We start from the raw sequence: 20,995 nt of genomic DNA, 5'->3' as shown, positions 1-20,995 counted from the left end.
AAGCGTAGTGAAAAACACTACTGTCAGTGAGCCCGTACTTTGCGACGTATGTAACCATTGCGAAATGCATAGGTTTAACGCGGAACAGAAGTGATACATACACTGATAAACGATGCTAGAAACTTACACTGGATTGCATTTCAAATAAATTTTTACCAAGTTCCGTATCTTAATGTAGCTGCAATGGCAGTACGTTAGGCTTCATCGTTGCTCTTTGGTGCGTAATTGATCGGACACGTTTTCCATATTGAGTTCCTCAAATATACGAGTGCTGTATAATGGATACCCGTACTAAGCCGTATATGATATCATCCTTTAGAGATCCTCCAAACTACATTCATGAGTAATGATAGACGATTGTATTGGACAAATTTTGATTCATCGATCACTAAAACCAATTCATACTTTTTGATAAAACATTGAATGTCATGTTTAAAGAATAATCAGGAACCTCCGTATGATCATGATCCCGCCTCTAGCGAAAATTGTATAGGGATAATGGGGGCATAGTGGTCACCTTAAGGAATGTGCTCTTCTCCTGCGTCCAAATACTGCTTCAATAACCATCTTTCGAAGAATATTGTAGTTCAACTTATAAGATAGCATACGGGTTTTATTTAGAAAAAAATTAAAATAGTACATTTTTTATCATTGGAAAAAAGATGAAAAATCGAAAAAATTATTTGGCCTGGAGGTAAAGTGGTCACCTAGTGAGGACAAAGTGGTCACTTGCAGATATCATGCTAAATGAGATAGATTTATGCGTTTTTTGTCCAAATCTGTTTTAAGCATTATTGAAATAGTAGGTACATGTATGAAATAAGCTTGGTCCACTCACCTAGAGTTGTAATCAAATTTTTCTGATGCATGCAAATACGTAGTAAGAAACAAATAACGTTAACGGAATATTTTTCCAGACTCAAAGCCACAAAAGAGACCTTTTCAAGAGCAGAATGTGATAAGGTATATCAGTTTTGTAAACAGAACACTATCATTCGTTATCCACCACTGAACACTTTGCCCCCAAACTTCAAAGTAGTTTCTATGCGAATTAATCGCTTAGATTAAACAAAATATCTGGTCATCTGCACAGGTCGGACTCGATTATATACAGATTCGATTATATATGATTCGATTATATACAGTTTGAACCAAATATTTTTTTTTTAATATTTCAAATATTACTTATTTCAGTAAAAAATGTAACCTTTTAACGATAAATGTAATTTAATATGTACAGTGGAGTAATAATCGTGATTTCGGGTTGCCTGTCTGCCGCTTGTTATGACGCATAAGATTTTCGAAGTCTCGTTTTGTCGAGTTCCTCGGTCGATGTCGATAGTTAGCGTTTACATAATCATATCCCTTACCTCAGTGAATCCTGATTTTTACCTCTCCCCACTAACAACTATCCCTTCCATGATAAACGCTAAGGAACCACGTTATAGAGGCGACACTTCTGGCCTTCGGGCGGCGAATATCATACTAACATTCCTTCCCTTCCCCTGGTGACTGTAAGGACCTGGCCGTTATTGACTATTTAAAGTTCGAATCACCGAAACTTGTACAATGAGAATGGTTTGGTACTCCCAAGTGTCATTCGGTGTGTTCTTTTTGCAATTTCGCTGGTTCAGGTCAAGCACGGCGAGCAACTTCGAAGTGTATAGTCTACCCAAGCTCAAGCTAGCAATCTCATGTAAGCGTAATGAGAAAGACACAAGTAATAATGCGTTAAGAGGGTGAAGTTCGTCGATGGAAAATCTGAAAATCTTTTCCCCAAAAAAAAATGATGCGTTGTGTCCGAGATACGAACGCAGAGTTGGTGTATAATCACGTTCATATTCTCTTGCTCGGAGCTTCGGGGCTGCTCGTATCATCAGTTGTTGTTGTTGTTGTTTTTTTATCTCATCTGTTTATTTTTATTATTGAGCTCATCTAGCAATTCAGCTGTAACAGAGCCGAATTTATCGTGTACATTTTTCTCATGTTGTATATTACACATTAGCCGTTTAGGCGTTAGAGTATTCCTATTTTATCGATACCCAACACATATCGCATTTTTCGGCGTAAGAATATTCCTATTGTTCGAATGTTCACAGTTTGACACAGCGGGATTGTTGATATGAGGCTTCCATTGTTGTGTTTATAAATAGCACCAATTACCGATGCAGCAGATCGATCGCATGTGGAGTGAGAGGCTGGGATCACCATCACATGATGATTGACGCATGGACGTAGTAGCTAGAATAACACACAAACATAGTCAGTTGAGGGCCCTGAGTTATAAGCCCATGATTGTTCGCTTAGTAGCGGACACGCAACCAATTAGGCTACGAAGACCCCCTTGTTGTTGTTGTTGTTTTTTGTTTGAATTATAGACGTGTGAAACTTTTGCAGATCACTACCCTTGAGCCTTGAAAAAGGACAATTTAGAAAACTGAATATAAGCTTCAGCCTTGAGAAAGGCCATTTTGGACGCACTCTTCACCACCATTGCTGCCGCTTACTAGTTGCTAGCTGGATGACTGCCAAATCGGAATTGATACAATCGGGGACAATTTTGTAACATTGCTTAATTTGAAGTCCGTACTAGGGAAATACTTTGCCATCTGTACAAATATTACTCTGTTCGATGTTATTATAAACTTAACTCTATTTGAATAGCCTATAATTTTCTCAATTTGTATGATCCCACAAGACATAATTCTACTTCGAAAGATGAATAACAAAAAAGGGAGAAAAAGCAATAAGAGCATGTGGTTTCAAAATTATATTCATTTAACATTAATCTGGCAGTAAAAATAATGGTGCAAATTCTTCCTTCTTCTTTTTTGTTTTATTTTTATCAAAAAATATAAAAAAATATATCTATAAAATTTTCGTAAAAAAAACAAACGTTAATTTAAAACTCAAATCAATCAAAACAAATCTTATGAAATGGTGCTTCAATCTATGCTATAACTTCCTCTCAACGTTTCGCAAAAGATAGTTACTCGTCAGACGAAAGAACAAGACGGGATCCGAATAATTAATGATGTATAGCTGATAAAACTAAAAATTTCCTGTAGACAATATTTCGTATTAATAACTCTGGAAGATGTTATCCCTAATTCACTTACGTTTAGTTTCCTTATTCTTTTTTTTTTTTGACGTAAGACTACGTTTTTCATTTCTATACTGGGGTGTAAGTTCAAAGTTTCGAAAACGAAAGCGTTAAGCGTTACGTTGAGCGTTAATAGTTCCAAAACAACTAGACGAAATGGTATGATAGACACTTCATTCGAAAGATAAAATGTCTACGCGTTCTATGCTTGTTACTTTTTGATCCAAAAACTTGTTTCAATAGCCTTAAAATTGCTTTCAAAACAGGTTATTGAAATCACACCAATCGGTATAAAAGCGGAAATCCTCTCAGTTATCTCAGTTGCGCAACGAGTGAGCTACCATCGCTGAAATGAATGGATGTTTCCCTAACACAGACATCAAAACCATGGAGCTAGGGGAAATCGGCATTTCAACATAGATACAAGCAGCGGATACTTTTGTACTCGTTTGCGATTTTGCAAATGGGAATGTTTCTCTAACACAGCCTTCAAAACCATGGAGCTTGGAGATACTGGCATTGCAAATCAGATGCAATCAGCGGGTACTTTTTTACTCGTTCGCGCTTTTGCAAATTGGAATGTTTCCCTAACACAGACTTCAAAACCATGGAACTTCCTAATCCTAATCTTTCCTAATTTCCAAGTAGACTCTAGCCGATTTTGGATCACACAAAAGTTGAACATGTAAAAATCCCAAATAACACATTTTATTCTCTGTTTCGGTGTAATTTGAGTAGTGACAACTTGCCAAGCCAGGTCAGAATAAGCAATCTATCTCATGCGGCTCCAGAAAGCGCTTTTCCAAAGACATAACAAGTTTCCACAACTGCAGATTGATTTCCAAACAAGGAATTTTATGGAATATCCTGACTTCTTCTAGATTTCACATTCTTTCGAGGGACACTCCCGATCAATCGTGGCATAAAATCCTTGCCCAATCAAAAAGTTTTTATAAATCCCGAACGGATAAACCGGAATTTTTGTTTCGGAGGTGCTGGATCGAATCGTGACATGCTTGCTCCGGTGATGTCATAATGTAAACAAATAAACTTATCCTGACAATCAATGTGTGTATATTAGGGTGCCAATGAAAATGGTCATCTCTAATTTCAAAAAAACACCCTATGCCGAATATTAGCTCAATCGCCTTAAGTCCGAGAGTGGCGTAAAACGGTAAAAGTTTGAGTTTTTTTTAAAATCGAAAAATCACCCAAGGGGGAGTAAAGGGAATCGGGGTTTTTGAAAAAAAAAATTTTGATGCCAAGTGTCTTAAAATTGCATGAAACGTCGAGATCTAGTGTCATCTCGAAATTTTTTTTTTTTTAAATCGGCACTCTGGGTACGAAACGAAACGTATGGTTTTGGGTACCAATAAAAATAGTTATCTCAATTTTTCATTCGAAACTTGCTGCGAAATGTTTTTTTTTTTTTTTTTTTTTTTTTAACTGTATTATAGTGACTTTCAACTCATTTGGCTGGTTCGTCACTTTTACTTCCATTTTTGGAAGAATGTCGGGAGTGAGAATTGAACTCGTGACCTTTAGCGTGAGAGGCATGGATGTTACCACTACGCCAGATCGCCTCCACACTGCGAAATGTTGATTTGCACGTTAATATACCCTTTGCAAAATATCAGCTCATTCTAACTTCATTTATTAGTGTCACAGATGTAAAAATTTTAGTTTTTTTGAAAAACGAAAGATCACCGAAAATCGGGATTTAAAAAAAAAATGTTAATACCAAATGTTTTAAAATTGCATTACTCGTCGAGATTTGCTGTTACCTTGGAAAAAAAAATTTGCAAAAAAAATTTTTTTTTGGCAATTGGTCGTTTTTCCGTCAGAAAAGTCGATTTTTAACAAAACAATTTTTTTTAGATAACTATAAAACTCGATGTGTAATGCAATTTTAAAAGATTTGGCATCAAAAAAAATATTTGAAAACCCTGATTTCCGGTGTTTTTTCGGTTTTCAAAAAACTCAAATTTCAAGTCCAAGAGTGTTGATTTAAAAAAATTTTTTTTTTCGAGATGACACTAAATCTCGACGTTTCATGCAATTTTAAGACACTTGGCATCAAATTTTTTTTTTCGAAAACCCCGATAAGTAAGTGTTTTAGTGTCGCTCTAGACAGGAACGAGTAAATGTCTTGAGTTAATTTGACAATTTGCTCAAATTGGCCTCCTATTACTTTGCGGTTTACTCGCGCTCCTCAGTGCAAGCATGAATCCATCGGTCCTTGTCAGTGCCATCAAATATTCGTACAAAAATCTTCATTCTTAAATTTCTATAATGTTCAATTTCACTGGTAACGATTTCGTAGTCTTACGTCGACATTGCGGTCGTGGCTTGGTTACCACCCTTCAATTTTTTTCATCGTATGAACCGTTATTGTCTCATACGAAAATATTTGTTTTCGTAAGCTCCTAGTTTTTATTCTCACCGGCTTCTTTCCTTCTCCGGCAACTGTGACAGACCCGGTCATTGAATGTCTACACCCACGCTGTACGCTCCCGTTGCGGCCAAACCAATATCAAACTTGATTTTTATGGATTTCTAATTTGTCCCGATGGGTGTGTGTGTCTCAGTTCTGGTTCTATATATTGACTAATCGTCATCGCGCGGGCAATAATCTCACACGTTACACTGGTTCCACTACCTCACTACGGGCTGCTTGTCGTCACGGTTACTATTTTTTAACGATAATGACTTATGCTAATTGCCGTACTGGATTAGCTGTGTTTAAACCCTGAACGTGTCCAATCGGCTGTCCCCCGAACCGGAGGGGAAGCTTTTGGCCGGAGCTGTTGGCAGCAGATATGTATTTAACGGCCAGCCCAAGCAGAAAACCCAAACGAGGTCAATTTATTGGCACTCTAGAAGATGATGACAGTTAAGACCGCTCTCGCAGAGCAGAGCTTCTTCTGATAAACACCCGGATGCTTTTTAATGTTAAAGAAGAACAAAGAAGGAAACGCAAGGTTTGCCTTTTTTGTTTCTTATTTTCCTGCTAGATTCGCGTTGTAATTAAGCTTGTTTTCACGCGCGCCCGCACCAGCAATGCCGGTGGAAGGTGACTGGTTTTACGAGTTCGGTAGTCTGATAATTTTTGGCTGATTATTGCTTCTAGCTAGATAGCGCACAGCATCTGCCATCAGCTTAAGTGCTCCTTCAGAAGGTACGATAGCGATGAACATTATGACGAGTCTCTGATGGGGAGTCAGCACTTAGCCGCGTAAAGTTGCGCTATAAAATATACCATTTTGCGGATTGCGATAGTGCTTTTGGCTGAATGGGAAAATACTCAAAGACGTCTGGATGACCTTTTCAGGACAGACGAACTGTTTGGTCGCATATGAAATTCAGAAGCCATGCAGCGTCCGAAGCAGGATGGGCAACCAGTTTTTGGATCCCTATTGAAGTTGGAAAAAAATCGATCACAACAAACGAACACAAAGCAACAATCCGCTGCACCCTGTGGTGTCTTATTTTTTATCAGCGAAATATGTTTGTGAAAAGACTTCCCACAGTCTACAGATTGGAACATTTTCTCTGGATAAAAGATACAAGAGACACTGCACAAAGTGTGGGTGAGATCTCAAAGGTTATCTTTCAATACTGCCATTAGCGACAACTCTGTTTAAAGCACTGTCAAAAATGCCATTCGTAAAATCACATTCGAATCAAAACGTATGGAATAATAACAGGAGAGTTTCGCCATGAAATACGTTGAGTTTGATTTGAACCGGAATTAATTTTTCCCATGATTCACAACCAGGCCGATCTGTTGCTCCCATACACCCAATCAACGGCACCATAAAAGCAAACGATGACTATTATTGCTCCGTATCTTTCATCCCGGGGTAACTTGCTCTCTTGGTCTCGGATGCCGCGTCCGATGGATGACGCATTAGTCTGCGCTGGGGAAACGTGTGGGAACATGAGCTCAACAACGGTGGGCCAAGTTCACATAATCGCCACACTAGCGACGCCACTCCGCTCCCAACCACAACAGTACTGATTTCGTATAAATATTTATACTTTATATTTCACGCCATCGCCGTCATAGCCGCGGAGTAATTCCTGCAATTTAGATAAAGCCGAAAAATATTAACACTCTGCCTCATTTCTTCCATCCACAGGAGTGTTTTATCGCCATAATTCTACACACATACGCACAAGACAACAGTCGCGTATTGATCGTCTCCGTCTCCGAGTTTTTGAAGGATCCGCGCCGGTGCCGCTCGGTTGTGACTAATCCGAAGTAAGAAGACTATCAAAAAAACCAAAACCTATCAAAAAACCAACATTCATTTTCACACCAAAAACCAACCAACACATCACACCCATCCCAGATTTTTTTAAACCACCACCAACCACCAACCACCAACAAACAACAAACAAAAAAAAAACAAACATCCACAAAAATGTTCGCTGTGATGCGAATTGACAATGACGACCGTAGGTCCGACTTCCGTCGCAAGATGCGGCCAAAGTGCGAGTTTGTGTGCAAATTCTGCCAGCGCCGGTTCACCAAGCCATACAATCTGATGATCCACGAACGCACCCACAAGAGCCCGGAGGTGACGTTCTCGTGCGAAGTGTGCGGCAAATACTTCAAGCGGCAGGATAATCTCCGCTCCCACAGGTAAGCACATCAATCGGTTCGATAGTGGGATAATTTTTTTTTAATTAGACTCGCAGGTACTTATGGCCGAAAAAGTATGATACAATAGTTCCTTACGCGGAAAATTGATGACTATCTGCAGATATAGATTTGATTGTTGATTGTTTGATTTTTGTTTTTCTTTGGTATCTTCAGCTCAATGACATTTTTTGTATTTAATTGGTATTGCACAGTTGGTATAGCGCCATATTCATATTCAGAGATATAACGCTCCTAATACCTTATTTGTTCAAAAGTTAAACAAAAATCTGGTAATCTGAATTATGATAATAATTTACTAATTTTCGATCACGAAACGGTAACCAGGTTTGATATGACTGTCGATATTGTGCTGTGTATAAAATATTTTCACCATTTCATGATCCGTAATTATTTTGGTGCCAAACGAATATTGAAAAAAAAACTATCTGATTCCGACATACACTCCAACCTACTTCTATAAGAACATCTTCAATATCTTAAATAGCGACGCATGTAATTAGTGTTATGAGTCAATATTTTGAAACATTATTCAAAACTTCAAATAGCATTTATTTAAAGATTGTTGTCTTAACGTCAAAATCCGAACAAACAAAATCTTGTTGAGGTTTAGAAATGCCTTTTATTTTCCATAGTTCATTGTTACAAATATACCTTAGTGGGTATTATGCTTATTGTAAAACCTTTATTCCAGTTTTCCTACTTCCCATAGGTCATTGCTCGAACTTTTTTCTTGTACGCGGCTCATCATCTGTCCTGTTCCCACTTGTTTTAATGTTCAAATTCCAAACTCGACCATAATAGGCAATCCAACTCGTGTTGCTCTGGGAAAGACAGTACGCCCAAAGTTAATTTTTAGCACATGTTCTGGCATCCCAATTTATTACATTAATGAGCTGAAAGATAACATAGAATGTTCTACTCCCCAATACATGTATATCATTAGTATAATATATATGCTAGAGCAAATATGAGCGAGCGAAACAGGAGACACTTTTAAATGAAAGCATATGAAAGCTTTTCGTATAGTTTGCCAAATACACGGCCCAGACAGAGTAAGATATATTCTCGTTCATGTTCTTCTTTATCGTCTCAGAAAACACCTTCCAACTTCATTTTATGATGAGGTGTAATATTATCACGTCAGCTGTATGGATAGCGTGGTCGTGTAAAGTAACTTTGCATTCCAGCCAGCCTTGGTTCGATCCCCATTGATTGACGTCATAAGGACTTTTTTTTTGCACAATCCCAAATGAAAAGAGAAAAAAAAACAGAAAGAGATGCCTGCTCGCACACATACAAACCATTTATAAGCTTTTAAAATAGCTCATTATTTGCGCATTTGACTCTCATGCACAGGAAATGGCATCTTTTCTGCCAAAGATGGCATGTTTTCTACCGACGCTAGTTTGGGTGTAGTTTCCTCCGTAGGCACTCCTCCTGACAAATTTCCTGGTTCATGGTCCCAAAAAAAAGACATTTTGCTTTTTTGCCCTCAACTATAGATTGCTTGTCAGACAAGGAACTTTATAGAGAATTTCGACTTCTTCTTCAGCTCAATTGAGGTGTAAAATTCCTGCCTTGCCTGCCATTTGTCAGATATATTTTGTTAACATTTTGTTAACAAATTTTCGTAATGTTTACTAGAGCACTTCTCTGCCTCCATATTCTGCTTTGGATCCCTGTCCGGCACCTAAAACTACTTAATCCCACCCCTCTTCTTGGCCTTTTGGATGTAGGATTGCGAAAAATTCGCCTTTTCGCCGCTTTTCTCGATCATAACTTCGGGTTCCGCTCGAGGAGACCCACTACTTTCGCATGTGTTCTGGGTTTTAGGTTTTAGGCTGAATTCCAAACATGGATAGACCGAGATTTTCGTTTCGAGAGTGCACGATTTTTTTGTTCCCTTGTTTTCATGTGAAAACCTCGATGTATTCTTTGCTGTTCATTTCTAACGATTCGAAAGCTATCTTGAGTTTGCCAACTACACAAAATCCTGCGCATACGTTGTATGATCCGTCAGCAATGTTCCGAGTAACATTTTTGTAACATTTTTGAATACGAATACTCAAGAAATTGATTTTTTTTGGAAACTCAATGTGAGACGATGTAAGATTGGGGGATTCCACCTTACATTCTGGAACAACATTCAAAAATGGTTAACTACTGTTTTTTGTTTTTCTAATTTCTGCCTTCTAGCTAGTCTCAAATCTCTCGATTCAACCGTTCGCGTGAACAAATAATTTTAATTTCAGCAGGAAGCTGGTTTCATAGAATAACTGAACTTCATTCGGAATTTGCCAAGCAATTTCGTACCACTTGTTGCAATTGACCAAATTGACGGGCAATTTATCTATTTCCATCATTTCACGACGGAATGCTTGAGTATGTCGTGTCTGTTTTTCCGTAGACACTTTTCCCTTCAGGGTCTGAACACCTAGCGATGTATACAAATGTATGCGTAATCATATTCTCTTGATTAAGCACAAGGGCCATCGCTACTTGCTTCTGGCGATAGTGATGATGATGTTGTTTTGAATTATAGAGGCTCAGGACGTTTTCAGTTCATTCGGCTCTAGCCTAAAAAAACAATTTGGAAAAGATAAACTAGGGATGAACCCTCCGAATTTGGAGCCTCTATTATTCAATACAACAACAACCTAGCCTTGTGATGCGCATCAGGAGGAAATGAAGCATCGAACGCATATTTAGTTGCACATTCCCGTATTCTTATTTCTATAGAGTGCAAATGCACTGGATGAACAACTGAAACAGCACAGATTGCATAAGGTTTTCGTGATAACATTGCATAAGATAATGCATAACATTTTTAATTTTTTCGATAGTCGGTTTCAAAAAAGGAATAAATTTCTTTATTGTAATGGTTTGTCAGGGAATGACCAAATCGATTGATGCAAACATCTCGTAAATCCACGCCACGCGACCGATTTCTGTTTTTGGAATTGTACCCCCAATATGTTTCTGGAAGACGTAATCCTACGTAAAAACAAAATTAATGGCTTTTGCATCACGATAATGCACCTGTTCGCCCATCGTTTCTTGTGAGTAATTTTTTGGCCAAAATAACACCAGAATCATGCTTCAGTCGTCATATTCACCGGATTTGGTCCCTTGCAACTTTGTTTGTTCTCAAAACCAGTGTCGAAAATATTCACGTTTACACCATTCAAATACGGCGAATTTCACACTACCTTGTATTGACAACCTACTGCTCAAGCGATTATCGATAAAGATGAAACAATAGGGTAAATGATGTTGGTTTGTCCAATTTAGGGTGTTTTCACGCAACTAGTAAATACAAATCGATTTTTCTTCATGAAAACCACATATAATCAAGACGTTTTGGTTTGTTGGAAAGCCCTAAGTCTCTAGTTTCTGATATTGTCATAAGGCTTTGAAATTATTCATATGTTTATTTTTTTGACCGATTTCCGTCACAGAGAAATTATGATCATGTTTTGTCCATCTCTGATCATGATTTGTCCGAAAAATGATCATGATTTTTTCCAGTTTTAGGAAATCACTATTTTTGAATGAAAAAATCGAATTTCAAAGCAGATGTTGCATTTCTCATTGCTTGAGTTTACTGTCAACATATTGATCCATTCATAATTTAGGCTTTCTTCCGAATTTTGCTTTTTATCGGGCATTTCACCTCAACACACTCAACACAGAGAAACTTTATTTTTGCTATGCGCAAAAAAACACCATAAACAAACTGCAGCGCAGTTGCCATAGAAATCATTCGGACAAAACGACATCAGTGAATCGGACAACTTACGATCAGATTTCAGGTCATCGAAATGCATTAATTACAAGGTTTAGCCAAGTAAATCTGATACAAATGGTGTGCAAGCATGATGTTTACAATATTTGTAAGTGTGATAATCCAGAAAGAATCTGAATACGTGTCAAATAATCATCTGGTGAATGATTGAAACGTTAGCTCAAATGAGGGGCGCATTGAAACCAATAGAAGGTGGATTTCATAACCCTTTAAAACATATAAATGGAGTGATGTCTGTCTGTCTTTCTGTCTTTCTGTCTTTCTGTCTTTCTGTCTTTCTGTCTTTCTGTCTTTCTGTCTTTCTGTCTTTCTGTCTTTCTGTCTTTCTGTCTTTCTGTCTTTCTGTCTTTCTGTCTTTCTGTCTTTCTGTCTTTCTGTCTTTCTGTCTTTCTGTCTTTCTGTCTTTCTGTCTTTCTGTCTTTCTGTCTTTCTGTCTTTCTGTCTTTCTGTCCAGGTATGGGCAAAATCGCATCGAAATTCGTTCAACAACACTCATTCACGGATAAAACTCACCCCTATATTCTCCGTTTATGCCTCACTTTATTTGAGACAGAAAACATTCACCTATCCTCTTCGCATAGTTCATTCTCGATTAGAACGGAAAAATACTGTCTCGATTCCGCTCTTCTATTCTCAGAAATTTTTGCATTCCCTCATTTGCCTCATTTGCTTCAGCCAGCGAGTGTCTGTAAAATCATTCGTTTTTCACTCAAATAGCAATCATTGAGCCTCGATCGCGGCAGTAAAATATAGGTAGAGAGTTGAAATAGATTTGTTTCCTGTGCACTATTGCAATGACATTTTTTTTGTTTCTAGTATGAAACGATCTAAGCCAACGCAAGAGACCATATTAACGCAAGTTATTGATGAGCGGGAAGGTGGATTTCGTGTGCACTTGAATGCTGACAAGTAAAAGAGTACAAGGGAAAATAAACTCATACATACACGCTGATTCAATCTATTTTGACTCACTTGTTATTTTGTTTCGTGCGATCCTTCCAAAGGAATATTCATTCATTGAATGTTGTTCTCCACTCTGTGTTTTGTTATGTTCACTATCAGTCCCGAATGAAGATGGTCGGGGAGTGTAAAATGATTCATCGTGCAATCTCACGATTGTTTGCTGCATTCTTTTCGCCATGATTATTTCAAGCAGATACAAAGGTGATTTATAATCAGGTGTGGAGAAATGAGCGAATGAACTTTTCCATACTTATTTCTGTCTTTCTGTCTTTCTGTCTGTCTGATTCTTATGGACTCGGAAACTACTGAACCGATCGACATCAAAATTGGTATGTAGGGGTTTTTGGGGTCGGGGAAGGTTCTCATGATAGTTCGAGACCCCTCCCCCTCTTTAAGGGGGGCTGCCATACAAATAAAATACAACTTTCTACATTACTCGAGAACTAATCCAGCAAATGAAACGAAATTTGGCATGTGGAGATTATAGGGTGCAATAAATGTATCTATGGAGGTTAGACACACCACCCCCTCTCTAAGGAGGGGGGGGGGGGGAGGCTGCCATACAAAAGAAACACAAATTTCTGCATTACTCGAGAATTAATCAAACAAACGAAATAAAATTTGGCATGTGGAGGTTTTAGGATGCAATAAATGTTTTTATGGTGGTTAGATACTTCTCCCTCCTCTCTTAGGGGGGGCTGCCATACAAATGAAACACAAATTTCTACATTACTCGAGAATTAATCAAGAAAATGAAATCAAATAAGGCATGTGGAGGTATTAGGGTGCAATAAATGTTTTACGGTGGTTAGACACTCCACTCCCCTCTCTAAGGGGGAGCTACCTACATACGAAACACAATTTTTTGCATTACTCGAGAATTAATCAAGCAATTAAAACCAAATTAGGCATATGGAGGTTTTAGGAGGCACAAAACGTTTCTATGGTGAATCGACACTTCTCCTCCCTCTCTAAGGGGGGGCTGCCATACAAATGAAACACAAAATTTTGCGTAACTCGAAAACTAATCAAGCAAATGGAGCCGAATTTGGCACATGAAGGTTCTGGGCAAACCATGATCATATTTTCGACTGGACAAACCAAAATCATTTACCTTACTTCCAATGAAATCAAGTGGAATGAACATCATCGTGAACATGCTATGAAGTTCATTTTTCATTGCGACTTCATTTTCGTCATCTCAAATTATTGGCAGTAAGGAAAGTGCGCGAATGCAGGTTTATCGAAATTCATTCGTGCTGTTGTCATTCAATATAGTAAACAAAGTTCACGCGTCCTTGACATGATTGAAATAAACTCTTGCGTTACACTCACTATGAGTGATATTATGGTGTGTTTCAGCGGAAGAGAATTCATCAGACACTGGGAAAAAGTTAATTCTTACTGTCGTGAATGAATTTTGATAATTTATGGCACTGCTCAAAACTGAAGAGATCTACGGAAGCACGGAGATTTGCAATGATGGAGTAGATAAAGACTGCATCGTTGAAAGAGATTGAAGGTAATGCACACCCGGATCACCCTTTTGTAATTATGAACAATATCGGAAATTACAGATTATGTGGATAACAACATCGGAAAAGTGTATTCTGATTGGATCTGACCATTGGTTAAATATTCGTATGATTGCTGAAACTGTAAAAACTGTGATTGTGAACCTGTCAGAGTGGATAAATTGTTAATGGAAAATTTAAAACATCAGTCCGAAATGTTTATTCTGATTCTATTCAAATTCGAAATAGTGATCAGAATGTTATGTCCATACAGTATGAACGAGCCAATCAGTATACTTATATTTGGTTCACATTCGTGAAGAGATGTAATAATTTACACTCTTACACTCTAATATCTCTATTCCAAAAAGAGCAATCGCAACTGTGTCATCCTACATCACCAGGCTGCATATGCAGCAGATCACGTCTCCGCGCTACCAGGTTTTATCAAGAATTAGCGGCAATCGTTCACAAATAGGTCGCGGAAATACACGCGCCACCGCAGTCCGTCCGCAGAGATACCTATTGTGGTGGCCTCCTTGCCTCCTTTTATCAGCATTTGAGGTGTCGATACCCACTCTAGTCGCGCGCTGGAACGTTGAATCTGGCGGCTCAACCTCTTTTAATTGGAGGCGTCATCAACATATTATCATTCGGCAGTATAGACACAAGTTTGCAATCTGCGCTATCTATCCGCACTGTGGCGCGGTGAGTTGTTATCACACCGGAATGGTCCAAATATTTGCAACCAACCCGGGGTACCAGGGGTGAACTGGTGCTCGAATCGAACTCAACGCCACCCAATGTCGATCACAATTTGTGATTCTAATCTAGTCCGAGTCGATTCACAACCATCGCGGTGGTCGTTCGGGTCCGCTATTCATTCATTAAAATAAAACAAAACCCGTTTGGGTTTTTGTTTTAGGTTTTCGGGGTTGAATTTCATGGTTCCGGACTCTGTCACAGAGCCGGCTGACTAGGGGGGAAATAGAGTAATAAAACGTGTTTGTCCGTTTCGGCTGGCCTCCACCAGATATAAGTTACGATCTGCGGGCTTTGGTGAAGGCAGGGATCGAATGTCGTTTTTCATCCCACTTTGACGCTACCTGCAATCGAACGATTTGGGCAATCTTCTAGGCTAGAGTTGCTTGCGTTCGAGTCTCTAATTGAGTCCAGCTTGGTACACAGTACGAATCTACTGACAACCCGAAAATGAGAGAAAGGAAAAAAAAGATGCCGCTTATTGACGCGAGATCTCAGTCTGTGGTGTGTTTCGCCGATAACGGTAGACTCGAGCCATCATGGTCGATCGAGTGAGATGACTTGGCATGGGAGCTGATCTGTGGGATCAGCATTGCGCCACCACCATCGATGATGATATGACGAGAGTAATGTCCGGGGTAGCAAGCGTCAAGGAGTTTGATGTTTATAATGAATTAATTTTTATCGAGCGATAAATTTCTCACGCTTGTGTCTACGGACGACTTCTCGGCTGGGCTGGGCTGTGAAGTTGTCTTCGAGGCTGGGTAATATGATCCTTGACTGCACACTGACGCGCAGGTGAGGAATGATTAACGTTAAAGATTTGATTTCTAATTGTATAAATTGGGAGCTTTGGCAGGTTTTGACTATGAACTGTTGAAAAGCAGCGAAAGTTGACGAAATGAAATATGATACACACACGGCACAACGGCATCGGTGGAAGGTGATGATAAGAAAAATCTATCGCACCTTGGTATCCCATCAGGGATGCGCTTTGACATTTTCATCAGTCGGAAACTGGTTCTAATTGCTACCCAAACATTTGCCCATAAACTTTAAAACCTCAAATATGGAAATTATTCTTCCGGCTTCGCTTCTAGGAAATTGATAGCTATCGCTGCCATGTCTCATAGTTCTTGGGCAGCCCGTGTGAAGCGATCGTCCGCAGATCGCTCCGGCCAGTCGGATATAGGAAAAAAAAAGAACAGAAAAAACAAATCTATAATAAACAGAACGTAAAGCAAAACGAGGCATCGAGAAGTGTTTGTAGATTACCCCGCGTCGCTTTTCCAGCGTAAAGCGCGAGTCGGTACTTTGCCGTCGTCGTGCTTTTTTTTCCCACTCCCATGATTATTTTGTTGATAAATATTTATTCTCTTGTTAATTTATTTTTAAACACACTCAATGTTCTCTCTCTTTCCCTATCGGCCAGGCGCAAGTGCTTGTGGAGTGATACATTCGTGTGGCAGCGGGTGAAGATCAATCACAAGCGCCTTGTTGTTATGTGAAATTAGATAAGCTTGTTGGTCAGTGTCAGGTTTGGGGGATTTATTTTGGCGCGTTTGTGAGATATGTGCGATTGGTTGAGAGATGTGCCGGGGAAAAACGGTGGTAAATTTAATGTGGTCAAAACAGGATTTTTTTTGGTGTGCGTACACATTTAACGAAATCATTCCTATGTAATCAGATTTTTTTTTTCCTTTTCCAACATGCTCTAACTTCAACTCTCTGAGAAAAAATACGTTTGGCAGGAAAGCTCTTTCTTAAACTCATACTCAATGTTTTATTATTTTTGAGGATTGTGGTTCTGTTAGAGCAATGATTTTCAACCGGTGGGGAATTTGGTCATTAAAAGGGGGGAATTGATCAAGGGAATATTGCATATTTACTGCGCCTCGAAGATGACATTGATTAGCAAAAATTGCCACAGAAACTTTATTGGATACGCTAAAATTTACAACTTACAAACATTTCCAAATCTGAAATGTAATGTTTTTTTTCCAATTCATTTATTTGTAAGGCTCAATTGCATGAGCTTTGTGGAGCCACTCAATCCTTGATTTGTTTATACAGAATTTCAACTTAAATCTATGTTTAGTAGGTTTCGACCGATTACTCGTGGTTTACTCGAGGAAATGTAATGTTCAATTGAACAACTTCGCAATGTTTGAAAGACTTTCGTCAGTGAATGATGACGGAACAGACGATGAAACAGTACAGAAGACCATAAAAAAGGAAATTGTATAGCATTTGTCAAGTCTTTTTACAACAAGTTAAACTTGGAATATACTTTCATTATATCAAAGGACAATTTTGGACATGGTTTGAGAAGCCTCCCGACAGGCAGTGACGGAAGTTTCGGATCAGTTTCAGAACAAACTCATCGATCTACAAATGATCGATTATTAGCCTGATATGCGGAATAAGCGTTACGAGTGTGGTTGTCTTTTGCGTATAACTTATGTGAATCTGGATTTCCTACAATGCTGCTGATGGGAACAAAACACCGTAAGGGACTGTCCAATACCACGTGGACAGAAAAAGCACGATTTTAGCCTCCCCCCTCCCCATCCGTGGACAAACGTGGACATTGACTATGCTCCTCCGCTATTGTCCACGTGGACATTCTTCCATGCATTTTAATTGAAAAATGGTATTGTTGGATTTTCTATTTAGGAGCCCAGGAAACGATTTCCAAATTAATAAAAGTCTCCTTTTTTCTCGAAGAAGTAAATTTTTAATTCCTGTGTAAAATAAATACATTGTTGAATCAATAAAACTTCAACAAGACAATAGATTTCACTTACGTTTAGTGACTTCCTTTGAATTTGGACAATAAATCTTTTTCTCCTAAATACTCCAATTTACAATTTACAATCGCCTACAATTTCGAATTGATTCATTAAATTCACCTTTATACCTTAATTCAAATCTGTTCTTTTTCCTTTTCTAGAGCACAACTATTCAACCATTGTTTTTGTTACTGTTTTGTTTAGCTCTTATCACTGCCGAGGGACCCATACCTTGCCATTCAGCATTGAACCTGGTAATGTAATGGACCTGGGGACGTAGGAGCGCATACGCGAATAGCGTAACAAATGGAAATAATTGCATTGTGCCTAAATTCTATTTTAAATTAGTCTTATTTTATATTTGGTGTGTTTTAATGATAAAAAAATAATTCAAGAAAAAAACATGTTCTTTTTTTGTTAATGGACACTAAAAATCTTTCGAAAAAATTCTTTCAAAAAATTAAGTAGGCAAAAGTTTGAAAGCTTCCCAACTGTACTTTGTCCAGCTACAGTATCTCAACATGACTGTTGTTGTCAGCGCAATACAAAACCTTTCCCGTCATCGTTTGGAAAATTTTCAGAGGACGCGTTCCATTCCATATATCGTCTAAGAGCGATTTGAAAATATGTTTTATTAACAAATTCCCAGCGACCATTTTGCATTGAATATCTAGATGATTTCCAGAGTGCTCATGAGGCAAAATTACAATAGACAATTCTCTTTCTTTCGATGCAACGCAAACTTCTTTACATTCGAGGCCTGCAACATTGAAATCGTTTTACTCTGATAATAATCTTAAATTGAAAAAAATAATGCAAATGGGCTTTATTAGTAGTAACGGTTGTTTTTTTTATTCTTTCGTTTATGTAGTATTTATTACACCACTTACTACCAATATATCTGAGAGTTTGAAAAAATATGTGAAATCGTTGGCTTCAGGAAACGCTCGGTTATGGCAATTGTATGAAATGGTGGGTTAAAGTTACTAAAACAAAAATTCGTTCTTTTTCATCCCACTTGTTCTAATGCGTATGGAAATCTAGTTAATCATTTATGTAATAATCCCAGTATGATAACTGCCCAAAAATACTAATCTTTCGAGAACATTCGAAAGAATCAACGACAAATACATATTTGCTTTTTTTTTTATTATTTTAACGTGGAGATTGTTTCCAAAGCAAAAACAAAAAAGCCATTGATTCCATCCGACATTAGGATTGTACTCTAAAAAATCTTACTTAAATTAGAAACATTTCTTCGGTGACTTCAAACCGTTAAAACTGCACAATCAAGCAAAAAATGTTACAGTCAAGCATGAAATAACATCTGAAGAGATTTATTTGGCAATAAAATCATCTCCGAGAAACGAGTGTCGAAAAGAGGTTTTCTGAAGACTTCTGTAATTATTTATCGCAGTTGAATGTAGTTTTATTTGAAGCTAATCGATGTAATATTAAAAAAATGTGTCGAAACATTCAAATGAAGAAACAACTGGATTTAGGCATACTTCTTCACTGAACTTTGACTGCGAGATACCAGTTCAGATATAGAAGTGAAAATTAGAACGAAGAAAACAATAGTTTGAATGCCTAAATGCTCCAATTTGAAGAAAAATATTTTCGATGCGTTTAATTCCATAGAACGTAGAATTGTCAAGTTTAATTTCAAATATAAAGCAGGAAGACTTATCGCTTTTGACTTCGACCATAAGATTGATTGTATTGATAGGATTTTCCTCTTGGCTGTAGTGCAGAATTTGTAATCTAATTCCGGATTCAAAGCCTCCTTAAAAAAACACAAAGGTCGTAATAACATTTGCTAATTAACAGAAATCTCACATGTAACATCCTAATTTTTCGTAGGACAAAGTGATCCTTAAAAAACTGCTCTCCGGTGCTGAGCACACCTAAGGGTGGGTTTAGACTAGTGATATATTCATCTGAAGAAATATGATGAGATTTATAGAAATCGCATCAACCGTTTACACTAGCGTGAACTTCTATAATGAATATATTCATGTTTTCGGTTAATTTATTCACCTGAAGTAGAACTGCATCCAACTTTAGTGATTTCTCACCAGTGAGAAATTAAAAAAAAAAAATCAAAAAAAAATGGAAGCTAAATTCGGGAAACATTTGGGAAAGAGGGCCCATTAGAAAAGGTGGACTGAATTCTTTCAGTACGGAGTTCTGCGCACAAACTCTGTTTTTGAGTAGGTGTTATAAAAATTTGTATAGCACTCGTTTCGCTAAATCCTTCTCAAATTATTTGAAAAGTCCCTCAAATATACCGGTCATTTTATCAACATCCATGTTATCAACATCCCACATGTATTCTGCAGATAAAAATGTATCAGCAGTTCGCCATGTCAAATTTACTCTCACGTAGACCTGGACCTAGAACACAGCGATCAGTTTATGCTCAAATATGACGTAGCTTAGAAGTTGAAAACAATGATCATCTACTACCAATAGAAGCCTAATCGTTCATCTTTTATGTATGTTCACCTTTTATGCATATTTCAGAAGTTCGATGATATGGAAAAATAGTCGACATAATCACCATTTTATGGATAAATATGGAGTACTCAAAATGGGCGGAAAGTTTAAAGATTCTTGAAAATTTATTTTTAAAAACAGATATGAATGTAAATAAAAAAGATTGTTTTATGTGTCCACGTGGACATTATCTGTACCCCCACCCCCCTCACCGTGGATAAGCGAGGACATTTTCGTAACCCCTACCCACCCTAAAGTTGTCCACGTGGTATGTGGACAGCCCCTAACAGAGTGGATATCGAAGACATGAGGTGTGCCTATTGGCAACGTTCTCAAGTATTACGATTTTGGCCGAAATCGTTCAGGCGCAGGTGCCATACTGACTTGCCAAATTTTCTTCTTGAATGGCGTTAACGTTCCCTGTGGAACTTTTGCCGTCTCAACGTATGCATCAACTAGCGTCGTTTATTAATACTTAGTTGAGACTTCTTAAGCCAAATCACACGCCTAGAATGTATTCCGAGGGGCAAGCTCTGGAATACGCGTGACCACAGTGCAAGTCGAAGAAACTTTCTCTGACGAAAAATCCCCCGGCCAGAACGGGAGTCGAACCCGAACACCCGGCATGATAATGCCAAACTTTAAATATCTTTTTTTGTAATCAGATAAGGGTAGTGGGGGCAAAGTGGTTTGCTTGTTTGGTAGTATATCTATTGACTATTGACACCGTATTGATAGACACCTTATGTTTGAAGAATTTAATGACTTTGGGGTCACCTTGTACTTCAGTAGAGATGTCGCATGTCAAAATATAAATAAAAACAGAAATTGCTCTGTCGATAGACATTTGGCCGTAGTTCTTTGCGTGTGGTATCGAAGGAATTTTTC

The 20,995-nt window shown here is 38.1% G+C and overlaps 1 protein-coding gene across 5 annotated transcripts in view; it reads left to right on the top strand.

The window, feature by feature from the left end:
* LOC129778168 (protein drumstick) overlaps positions 1–20,995 on the top strand; it is a 58,157-nt gene that overhangs the window by 30,461 nt on the left and 6,701 nt on the right. For 4 of the 5 annotated variants that reach the window (XR_008743385.1, XM_055784906.1, XM_055784904.1 and 1 more), the window contains exon 2: positions 7,246–7,751. Coding sequence is in view for 4 of the 5 variants with exons in the window: in XM_055784906.1 (XP_055640881.1) it covers positions 7,531–7,751 (221 nt within the window). In the remaining variant the exon portion in view is untranslated. The remainder of the gene's footprint in view (positions 1–7,245; positions 7,752–20,995) is intronic. The other variant, XM_055784905.1, reaches the window with a different exon arrangement.

Source organism: Toxorhynchites rutilus, chromosome 3, assembly GCF_029784135.1.
Source record: "Toxorhynchites rutilus septentrionalis strain SRP chromosome 3, ASM2978413v1, whole genome shotgun sequence".
NCBI lineage: Eukaryota > Metazoa > Arthropoda > Insecta > Diptera > Culicidae > Toxorhynchites > Toxorhynchites rutilus.
The sequence above is the reverse complement of the archived record's forward strand: the minus strand, read 5'-3'. Positions and strand labels throughout refer to the sequence as shown.